Source organism: Rana temporaria, chromosome 2, assembly GCF_905171775.1.
Source record: "Rana temporaria chromosome 2, aRanTem1.1, whole genome shotgun sequence".
Lineage (NCBI taxonomy): Eukaryota > Metazoa > Chordata > Amphibia > Anura > Ranidae > Rana > Rana temporaria.
Window position 1 is genome coordinate 222701643 of NC_053490.1, and position 12304 is coordinate 222713946.

Genomic DNA, 12304 nt, shown 5'->3' on the forward strand with positions numbered 1-12304 from the left:
AATAGACTTCTTTTACCACACATGACCATTCATAGGCAGAGAGGAATGGCTCCAGGTTATTGGTGCACGGTCTAAAAAAAACGGGATGTTTCAATCAATTGTCTGGTTCTGAAGATTAGGTGTAGTATATATTGGAACCTTGCATTGTCTTTTATTGGCATAGCACTTACTATTCAAGCTTTGACAAGCTGCACATTCAGTGATGCTCTTTTGTACACCAGTGATGTAATGAGTGGTTATTTAAGTAGTTGGGGACTTCCAGTCTGTCCATTCTCTGACTGCTCATAGCAACGTTTCCCTGAAGGTTTCAATTTTTTGCACCCTATAAATGGTTGAGCATTAAAACTCCAGAAGTCGATCATGGTTGATCAGCAACTGAACCTCCTAATGTTGTATCAATATTTGAGGTGCTGTAACATGATTTGCTGCTTGGCTTTTGTGTCCACAAGCAAGAGTACCTAAGATAGTGGTCACTAAGTGTAGATGCTAAATATGCCTACATTTTTAAATTGCAGCATCTCTTTGCGATGTTCAGTTATTTCAAGCAATTTTGCCTGTACTACAAGTCTGTCACATATTTGCTGCAAAATGGTCAGTTTTAGGATAAGGAGCTTAATTTTCTTTCTAGGTTTTGATATAAGCAATGTCAGATTAGGTCAGAGCCAACAATTTAAAGTAATGTCAAGTACAGTAGAGCATGCTGTACGATACAAGAGAACCGATATGACCATCATAACATCAATATAGCATTTGGCTGCATAAAAAGCTCTCTTATTGGAGACTGAATAACTCCCTGATACTGAACTTTAGAAGCATCATTTGTTTCTGGGCTTGTAGCAGCCCAGAATATCTAGTGACTCGCAGAATAACTGATTCATTTATCACAGATTTTAAAGAGACAAAACCTTTTTTGATATAAATGAATAACCTTACAGTGTTGCATAACACAAATGAATGCATGTGCAACTAAGCACATACAGAAATTAAGAGATCAAATATTTAGACAGGAGCTCATCTTTTATCTTCACTTAGATTAGAAATCAATAGTTTGCAAAATGCCTGGGATATTATCGGAGATGACTTTGCATGCTTATTTTTCAATATCTAAATACATTCCATGTTGCCATAGAAATAATGATTTTGGCTATTGATTATAGAATGCCGCCACAGGGAATTTCAGAATGAAGCTCTGCAGTCAGGCCATGATTGTTTGCTTAGGTAAGACTCTTTGCAATCAGAAAGCGAGTTAGTATGCTGCTAGGTTTTTAACATGTTATCTCCAATAAGAATGTCTAATTCATACTTATAATCTGCCTGAGAAAGTAGCTGGAACACAGATATATCAGATTTAAAGCCCATCTCCAGGGAAAGGAAAAAAAAAATTCCTTTACAGTGGGGCCGCTGCCAAACTGCAAGAGTTAAATGCTCATTTAGGTCTAAGGGGCTGGGAAAGCATTTTTACTTACCATATCCCCCACACCCCCGGACCTCTTCTCTATGCTCTGGCAGTGGACTATGCCTTGGTGTGCTCATGTTCAATGCAAGTGTAGGGTGTAGGAGAGAAGAGGCTGTAGGGACCAGTCTTGGCGTTTGCGGGAGAGAAGGATCTTGCAGATAAAACTGCTAAGTGTGAAGCCCCTAGAACTAAATTAGCATTTAACCCTTGCAGGATGGGCACAGCTCTTTCTCTTTCCTTGGCTTTCACTTTAAACAGTATTTCACATGACAACACAAGATTTAAGTCTAGCATCTTTATTTTTTCAAAACAAGTATTTGTAGGAAATGAGTACTGTTAAAGTATATGTAAACACAATTACTAAAACTTCATATACGTTAACGCAGTGGTCAACCCTGTCCTCAGGGCCCACTAACAGGCCAGGTTTTCTGTATTATCTTGGGGAGATGCAGACTGGAATACTGCAATCGCTGAGCAGCAAATGATATCACCTGTGATGTGTTTCAGTTATCTTGCAAACCTGGCCTGTTAGTGGGCCCTTGCGTTAACATGTTAATGTAATTCTAAAAGTAGTTTTCAATCTTTTTTATATCTGCAACTTGACTTAAAAAAAAAATATCTGGTTAATCCTGCATTGAAAAATCATTCCCAAGGCTGACAATGTTCTGTACCTATCTCAGAGTTATGTCACGCTGGCTTCTTGTGTTGTGACGCTGGCTTCCGATGGCAACTATAAATGGCTGTGCAAAAGACACTATGCAAACATAGTCCACTTTTGTCTACAGGGATCATTTTGGATGCCTCGTCTCCAGCCTGGCTCATTCACATCACTGCGTCGCAAGCCATACTTCTGTCCAGCACAGCGAGAGTCACTGATTCACACTGTACAGTAGCCAATAGAACTTAATGAAATGTCACTGTATGACATTTCAATAAAGTTTGTTAAAAAAAAGTAAACCGTGTTGATCACTGCTGTCATCTGACCGTACACTAGCTCTTTTGTAGCCACTGCCAATGTATGCTAATGGCAATGTCCATTATTCTTTTGTGACCAGTTACCTTTAAAACTATTTTATTGATTTATAGGTTCATTCTTAATGGAAGAGTTTAAGATTTCAGGACATGTCATCACATAAATACTCATTTAGAATTATTTATTGAGTTTGGCATAAATAATGCTAAATGGGTTTAATAAAACTATTTTCAGTAAAAAAAAAAAAAGTACACATTGTAAGATAGAACATCAGACATGGCTCTCACTAATGAGACAGCATACCCAATTCAATACTAGGCAGACCTCCCCCCCCCCGCCCTTTCAGCTATAGACACTGGGAAAATGTATTTCCAAAAATGACCTTGAATCTGAGACTATTTCTGCATATCCTCTATTGAACAAGCATCAGTGTTTGGCAGCATAGCAAAATATATTTGGTCTATCAGTTCATTAACCACTTAAGACCCGGACCAATATGCAGGTTAAGGACCTTTCCCCTTTTTGCGATTCGGCACTGTGTCGCTTTAACGGACAATTGCGCGATCGTGTGACGTCGCTCCCAAACAAAATTGGCGTCCTTTTTTTTCCACAAATAGAGCTTTCTTTTGGTGGTATTTGATCACCCCTTCGTTTATGTTTTGCGCTATAAACAAAAATAGAGCGACAATTTTGAAAAAAAATTCAATATTTTTAACTTTTTGCTATAATAAATATCCCCCAAAAAAATATAAAAAAAAAATATTTTTTTCTCAGTTTAGGCCGATATGTATTCTTCCTATTTTTGGTTAAAAAAAATCGCAATAATCATTTAACGATTGGTTTGCGCAAAATTTATAGCGTCTACAAAATAGGGGATAGTTTTATGGCATTTTTATTAATATATATTTTTTTCACTACTAATGGCGGCGATCAGCGATTTTTTTTCGTGACTGCGACATTATGGCGGACACATCGGACAATTTTGACACATTTTTGAGACCATAGTCATTTTCACAGCAAAAAGTGCTATAACAATGCATTGATTACTGTGAAAATGACAATTGCAGTTTAGGAGTTAACCACTAGGGGGCGCTGTAGGGGTTAAGTGTGACCTCATATGCGTTTCTAACTGTAGGGGGGCGGGGCTGTACGTGTGACGTCATTGATCGTCTTTCCCTATATCAGGGAACAGACGATCAATGACAGTGCCACTGTGAAGAACGGGGAAGGTGTGTTTACACACACCTCTCCCCGTTCTTCAGCTCCTGTGACCGATCGCGGGACACCGGCAGCAATCGGGTCCGCTGGTCCCACGGCTGGGCTCTTTAAGGCAACGTGCCTGTGCCCAGCCGTGCCATTCTGCTGACGTATATGTGCAGGAGGCGGTCCTTAAGTGGTTAAAGCTATTCAACCTCCAGATAAAAAAAGATCTACTTTAACATAAGAGCTGAAAAGTATCTGTTTTATCAAAATAACGGCAAGTATATAAATGTTTCCTAAACCCACCTGCCCTTTATTTCACAAAACAAAAAAGAAAATTCTGAAAGGTTTGTGTTTCTACTGTACAATTCAATCATTCGTGGTGACTTTATTAAGGTTGCTTGCGATTTGAAAATATCATCTAACTATAACCTTTTTAAATTGGCTTTTAACCACTTGCCGGGCCATAGCCGAATGACAGCTACAGCGTGGTCAGATAATTCTGGGAGGGCTTAAAATGACGTGTTCATTAGGGGTGTTTAAATTAAACATAGCATAGATGCATCACGATTCGACCACCCACGATGTGGCATCGATGCTACGATTTGCATAATCGATTTTCTGATGACGTCACCCGCGCGCTGCTATATGCCTTGCCTTTCCATGTTGAGCTGGCTGCTGCACGTGGAGCAAGTGCCCCCAACTCCCTACGAGTCATGACCCGGTCCCCGGAGCCTTCCTCCTTGGCTCACCTCACACTATGCACAGGCTGCCTCCGTCCACGACATGACACGAGTCAGAGACCAGCAGTGAGTGCACTCGAGAGTCGCCGTCATCATCATGTACTTACTTTGGGAACCAACCACCACCTTACTGTAGTATAAAGAATGGGCCATCTCCTATGGACAGATCTTATCTCCTGTGTCTTAAAGAGTGGACTGGGCATGTAAAGGAAAGCACTAAAGTCTTATCATTTGTGACCATGAAAAGTGGAATCATAGTGGTGAATCCAATCCTGTCCTTCTCTTTGTGGGATAAAAGGTTGGCTGTGTGGTGCTGGGAACCTACCTACCGCTGTATAGTATACAACATACAAAGTAAGATGAACAGAACAGTCTTTGTGCAAGGATACAAATGTTGTGAGCAGTTATAGATCTCATACACCACTGTAAGTAAACAGCTGCCAGCAGTGGTAGTCTTTGTGCAAGGATTTGTGAGAGGAACCCATAGGAGGGTAGGTGGAGTGTCTTGTGTTGCTACAAAAGTTGCATACACCTAAGCCTTCCTATATAGATGTGTACTACTTGGACAGGGACACTTATACAAGTACTACTAGTAATAATATAACATAACATATATAATATATCTGATGCACAATTATGAAAACATTAAAGTGACCAATGAGCATGACCATGCCATTCCAACATTAATTATGGTTTATGCATGTCATGGTCTTATTGTCTTAGTGATTGATTCACATCACAACTTCATTGATTTGAAATGGATTACTTTTTTTGTATGATTTATGGTTTTGCTCATCACTGCCCCACACATGCAGCCATGTATCGCATTTGTGGGGCAGTAACGAATAAAACCATAAATCATAAAAAAAAAAGGCATCAATGAAGTGGTGATGTGAATCAATCACTAAGCCGATAAGACATACATAAACCATAATTAATGAAATGGCATACATTGTCGTTTGGGGGACGTTATGGGGACATTGTCCGCAGTCTCTGACCCTCTTTAGTATCATGTTCCCAGTCTCTGACCCTCACTAGTATAATGTCTGCAGTCTCTGACCCTCTCTAGTATGTACGTAGTCTCTGACCTTCTCTAGTATTCATGTCCACACTCTCGGACCCTCGCTTGCATCATGTCTGCAATCTCTGACCCTCTCTTGTATCATGTCTGCAGATAAAATGGAGTTCTTCTGACTGCTTGAATTGTTTGGATGAAAACTGTGCGCAGAATCATGATGCATCGTGAAATCGAATCAAAGAAAGGATGATCGGAATCAAATGGTGAGGCCAGTGAAAATGTGCACCCCTAGTGTCCATGCTCACAGATCGCGGTAAAGGGCCAATGACAGCGGGCATTTACCACATGATCGCTCCGTCCAATGATGGAGCGATCGATTGTCAACAAAAGCATGTCCGGTTCAGCTCTCTCCTCGCACGCTGTACATACCAATCGGTACAGTGTGCGAGGAGAGGAGGGGGACCGAAGCAGCACTCACACCTGCTTCATCTGTGCCTCATCAATGCTCATTCCGTGCCACATCAGTGCTCATCTGTGCCACTACAGTGCCTCGCAAAAGTGTAAAAGGTTGTCAGGAAATTCGATTTGTAATTATATGTCCCTAGAGCACCCAACGATGCTCCCTGAGTGTTGGGCATCTGTTTGTGGCCAGGCTGTGCAAAGGTCTCACAAATGTGGTATCGCTTTACCCAGGAAGAGTAACAGAATGTATTTTGGGGTGTAATTTTTGCTATGTACATGCTATGTGTTAAAAATATTTTATAAATGGACAACAATATGTAAAAAAATAACAATAATGTTTATCAATTTCGTTCCACATTTTCCAAAAACGTGTGGAAAAAAATGACATGTTCAAAAAATACTCGTAATGCCTCATAGAATATACGTTGGGGTGTTTGCTTTCTAAAAGGATAATTTTCTGGGCATTTTCATTCTATCAATGCTCCAGGGTCTTTAAAAGTAAGATAGGTTGTCATGGAATTATGTGTGTAATTCATGCTCCTAGAACACCTGGAGGTGCTACTTGAATGTTGGGCTTCTCTATGTGGCCAGGCTGTGTCACACATTTTATTGCTATACTCAGGAGGAGCAACAGAATGTGTTTTGGGGTGTATTTGCAAGTATGCCTATACAGTGTGTGAGAAATAACTTGGTAATAGGACACTTTTTTTTTACAAATCTTCATTTTGCATAGCAGAAAAAAATTACTACTTCAAAAAACTCACCACGCCTTACTGAATACATTGGAATGTTTACTTTATAAAAAGGAGTAATTTGGGGGGTAGTTGTACTTTCCTGGCTTGTTAGCGTCTCAAGAAATGCAATACATCAGGTGTGATCAATTTTCAATGATTGCCACCATAGATTGTAGACTCTATAACTTTCACAAAGACCAAATATGATATACTTATTTGGGTTATTTTTTTTTACCAAAGATATGTAGCAGTATAACTTTTGGCCAAAATGTATAAAGAAAGATTACTAATTTGCAAAATGTTATAACCAAAACAAAGAATATATTTTTTTTCACCACATTTTCTGTCTTTTTTTAGATTTATAGCGCAAAAAAATAATAAACCCAGTGGTGATTAAAACACCACCAGAAGAAAGCTCTATTTGTCTGAAAAAAAGGACAAACGTTTAATATGGGTACGGTGTTACATGACTAATGTGAGAATGCTGAAAATTGGCCTGGTTAGAAAGGGGGTTTAAGTGCCCAGTGGTTAAATGAACTCACATGAATCTGATAACACTGCAGTCATTAGGCTAACGAATTACAGCGTAAACAGGAATTTGCAAAAAGCAAAGCAATGATGAAGGATGCCCACCATTGTCTCGCCAAGGCTCAGTACATCACACAGATGTTTTGGTGCAAGTTATAGCACGGTCATTGGCTGCCATGGCATTTGCCCCTGCCTTTTGTTTGGGCTGATGCATAAAGAACATTGTAAGCCAACTTCTCTGTAAAGTATTCTGAGAAATATTTTTAAAAAAAAGTCAAATTCTGCTTTAGATGTTAGCCAACAAAGAGTTCCCAAGTGTAAAATCGTTTACTCCACACCCGCACTTCCACTGCTTTTTGATGAATGCAGACTGGACAGTTGCTGGAAACTAGACATGCAGTTACAAAGACTACATATGATGAATGCTAGATACACATATATTCTTTAAAGTATATATGGTCAAAATGTAAACTTATATTTGTATGCACATTGTATTTCAATTATTTCTAGCCTACTTTTGTAAGCATATGTTGTGAAGATCATCACAAATTTACTTCCTTAAATTCTGTGGCACACATTCACTATGCCCTGTGAGTAGGGCACTGCTGTGTCAAAGAATTCACAGCCTGCCTTCTGAACTATAAAAGCTCCAAGAGGAGAAGTTTCAGGAGGTGGAGTCCATACAGAAATCAACTTGTAAGCAGCAAGGTAACATGGGATATGTAGTCATTAGAAACTGGGGGAAAAAAAAAACAGAGAAGCTGAAAAGCATGCAGGGAATTTGGGAAGTTGTGGAAAGAGAAGCCAGACAGACATAACCCATACCATGAAAGGAAACTTTTAAAGAAAACTTACACTGAATTGTCAAAAAAAAACTTTTTTTTGTACTACAATGCTGATAAAAACAAAATTCTATGTTGTGACTAGAGGTCGACCGATATGGGTTTTTCTCTGGCCAATGCCAATATTTAGAAATCGCGGAGGCCGATAGCCGATTTATGATGCCGATTTTTTTGGGCCGATATTTTAGGCCGATTTTTCAGGCGCTTTTGGGCTAAACAGTAAAGTTAGCCCATATTTTGTTTTTTCGTCCAAAATTTTTCATTACCTGTTTTTGTGCATTACATTTTATATATATAACACAATATATAACACAAAAACAGGTAATGAAAACTTTTGGACGAAAAACAAAATATGAGCTTACTTTACTGTTTAGTTATTTTTTATTTTATTTGTTAAAAGTATATTTTTTCCCCAAAAAATGTTTGAAAGACCGCTGCGCAAATACCGTGTAACATTAAATATTGCAGCAATCGCTATTTTATTTCCTAGGGTCTCTGCTAAAAAAAAATATATATATAATGTTTGGGGGTTCCAAGTAATTTTCTAGCAGAAAATACAGGATTTTTACTTGTAAGCAACAAGTGTCAAAAAAGATTTAGCCTTTAAATGGTTAAACTGAGAACTCTCCTACACAGAGTTTAGTTCATTGATAAGTAGCAACATTGTATATCTTTTCTAAAAACCTGGCAGACTGCCCAGGAGAGAGAGAAAGAAGTCTTCTACAAACTTCAGGCAACTTGCATTGACTTCTATTACAGAAGCTTTTTGCAAGTCGCGGTGCGAAGTTTAAATCGGCTTTTTTAAAAAGCACAAATCGGCCGATGCCGATTATTTAAAAAACGCCAAATATCGGCCGATATATCAGTCGACCTCTAGTTGTGACCATGGAACTCCTTTAATATAGGTGAAAAAAACACATCTGTGCAATAGTTGTGATTTAACTTTCTAGTATTTTAAGATGTGACCATAAGCAGAATGAGAAAAGCTAGCTATATGGAACTTCTAGTGTAATGGAGAATTCTTTTTTTTTTAGCAGAAGTGGTGCATTTAAGGACATGAATATAAAGTGAACTGTAACAATACTAGTTGACCATTAAACAAACAAGAATTGCTTTTGCATGCAAAAGTACTGTGCTCTGTAGTTAAATTCCTTACCCATAGTTTCAGATGTTTGGCTGCCAACCACACGAAGCAACATAGGCTGGTTACTCTCTGATCTCTGTAGTGAGGGAGTAGGAGAGGAAAAGGTTGTACCATTGACCTTTGCCTCAGCCTGCGGCTAAAAAAGCAAAACAGTACAATCAAAAAAACATAGTTTTTTTAATACACATGTAATAAAATGTGGCATTTGTCAAGAACAAATCGCTTTAGGGCTCATTTAAGCTGAAGCAGAATTCTGTACAGCATTCAAGAGCTGTTTGTTTATGTTTACAGAGCTGCATGCAGCCAGCCCATGAATTTGTGGAGACAGTGTTGCTGTATGAACCTTGCTCAAATATTCAAGTTTGACAGATTTGTAGGGACGAGTGTGCAGCCCAAAATGCGCCCTGTGTGTGCCATACACCCATCCCTGCACACCTGTCAAATGTGGATGTGTGGGTAAGTCTGTACAGTTGCTGCATCGCCACTGATTAACACAGGTTTCCTCCACAAAGCGATACACTACTCAGGAAACAAACAAAAACAAAAAACCGGGATGTACGTGTCAATGTTAATGAGTCCTTAGTGAACGTGCAAACCAAATTGTGACATGAGCCATTGTTTTCAACAGTCTTCACTGTCCAACGTCTGGCTGAATATGACAATATTGTGAAAACTAAAGTGGTTTCACAGGTCAGATTTCATCACTGTAATCACACTTCTTTATGAAGACTTCTAATTGGTTGCTGTTGCATAAAGCTACCTCATATTTGTTGAACTACATTTTTCACACACAACATACATATGTACAGTACCTAAATTCTGTCTTGATCTTAGCTTCCTGTAATATCCTGAGCTACACTTTTCAGGCTGTGGAGGGACAGCAGGGCAACAAAACAGGGTCCTAATTTAAGTTGCATAGTGCTGCCAGACTAACAGTGCCAACATGCTTGCAGGAAGGGGAAAGCACAGAAATGGCCCGATTGGCATGATTTTGGTGCTTCTTTTGTAATGAAACCGCGTTGGAGGAGGGGATCGAGAGATGGCAAAATTTCAATAATATGGAAAACAAATCGCAGGCAAGAAAAGGAGAGTGATCAACTTATTTATTCCCCCTGGCCTCTTTTTTTTTTTTTAGAGATAAAAATGTATCGGGTGACTTAGCAGGCTCACTTATCCTTTCCTTTTTATGGTAAGCTGCCCCCCTTATTATTCTCTCCATTATGGTGGTGGGGGGGGGGGATGGGTGGAAGAACAAATCATTTTAAGGACACATAAGATACATGTTCACATTAATATAGAATGGTGGTTCATTAAATTCACTGAATATAGAATGCCCACTAGGGGCCAGAATGGGCGACGGGGGTTTTAGGTATAGGGGGATGGATGGGTGTGAAAGGAGATATGTATGGGAGGGAACAGGGAGAAGGATGAAAGTTATTCTCCTTTTCTTCCTCGATATCACTGTTAGATTAGAGGGTAGGAGGGTGAGGACGCAAGGGGAGAGTTCTAGGTGTAAAAGCCTGGCAGTCACCATTTTTTTTTGGGGTGAAGAAGTTAGATTATATACATTCAGATTCAGGGAGACCACACCTCTTATGTTGTCTCCCTTTCTTCCATTTTAGGGAATAAATATGGTTGCTATGATAATTGAACAGGGGCCTATGATACACACTTGTCTATAAGTCTGGCATAGTGTTTTTTTTTCCTTTTTTATTGTGGCGTGTAGGAGTTTTAAATGTCACATGCGTATAACACGCACCCTAACTTTAAGAGGGAAGTTTCAGGAAAAAAACTTTCCAAAGCCCCCTGCGTATAACATGCAGGCACAGTTTACTTTCTATTTTAAGGGTAAAAAAGTGAGTGTTAAATGCCAATAAATACAGTACTTCAAAATCCCACTACAAATTTTCAATTGGAATCAAATGGAATGTGTTTTTTGAAACTGTTAAATCGATTGGTTTACTCCCGCTTTAATGTGACCTATAAATTGTACAACTCAATTGAAAAACAAACAGAAATCTTTATTGGGTGTGGGGAACTAAAAAACAAAAAAATAGACCATAAACCTCTATTTTTTTTCTATTTGAGACACTTTGGTTGATTTGCTAGTATGTTTCAGATCATTGTGTCTCTTCTGCAATAAAATACACCTACCTGCCTGCTTGCAACATTCCCTGACATTTAAATGGATATGCATATGAGCAGGTCGGCTTGCATCGCCAGAATGGTTACTGTGAAGGGCTGACTGACTCCTGTGCATGCACAGGAGTGACATCATCCCATGCTGGCCAATGAAGAGGACCAAAGGCTAGCACCCAGAAGATGTTTGCACTGCCAAGGAACAAGGACCATTGAGGGAAAGGCAAGTTTAACTCCGCTTTAATACAGCACTCATGTAAGCTAAATGAATGCAATCTATTTCTGATTGCAGATGTATGCACTTCGACGCAAACTGTGGCAAGAGCTGCCTGAGCACCCAGTGATGAAATTCTGGTGTTCTTAGTTACTTCTTTTAGCATCAAATGGTGAGCTCCTAGGTTGAATTTGCTGGGCGTGTCAGTCCTAAAGGGGGGGGGGGGGGTAATTGTAGGGGTGCACTTTTCCCATATGACAAATCTGATCATAAAATGTCAGTTTCATGTGCCATTTGTAGGTACAATTTACGATCTAATGGTTGCCTGTTTGAATATTTAGCAATATTTCCACTGGAAGAACTCATTTTTTTAAATGGACACTCACCGGAAAAGCTGGCTGTCATTACAGTAGTAAATAAGGAAGCCAGCTTTCCCAGGGAGTGTCCATTTCACATTTTTTGTGCACATATTTGCACTGCACTTGCGTTTTCACCAATACGTTTATATTGCTGATCCTATCATGGGACTGTGTATTTTTCTCTATTTATTTTTTTTAAATTGTTGATTTCCATTCAAGATTGGACTTGCATCCAATGTGATCTTTACTGCTTAATCACCCACTGAAAATACTGTATCCCTCATTGTCATGTTAGCTCCACACTAGGCTCATTATTACCAAGGGGTGAACAAACGTACAAGGGCATGCTAGAACAGTGAACAGGAAATCAACCTAACTTTATTAAAACTTACAGGAAGACAAAAAGTGATCTGCTATATTAAACTTAGGAATCTAAATGTAGCAGGTAATGCCTCTGCCACACCTCGTGGTCACCCATCAAAACTATTGTGT

At 39.2% G+C, this 12304-nt stretch overlaps 1 protein-coding gene across 3 annotated transcripts in view; it reads right to left on the reverse strand.

Annotated features, from left to right (window-relative positions):
* DMD (dystrophin) overlaps positions 1-12304 on the reverse strand; it is a 2981380-nt gene that overhangs the window by 19696 nt on the left and 2949380 nt on the right. For all 3 annotated transcript variants that reach the window (XM_040336501.1, XM_040336499.1, XM_040336500.1), the window contains one exon: positions 9113-9236. In XM_040336501.1, the coding sequence (XP_040192435.1) occupies positions 9113-9236 (124 nt within the window). The remainder of the gene's footprint in view (positions 1-9112; positions 9237-12304) is intronic.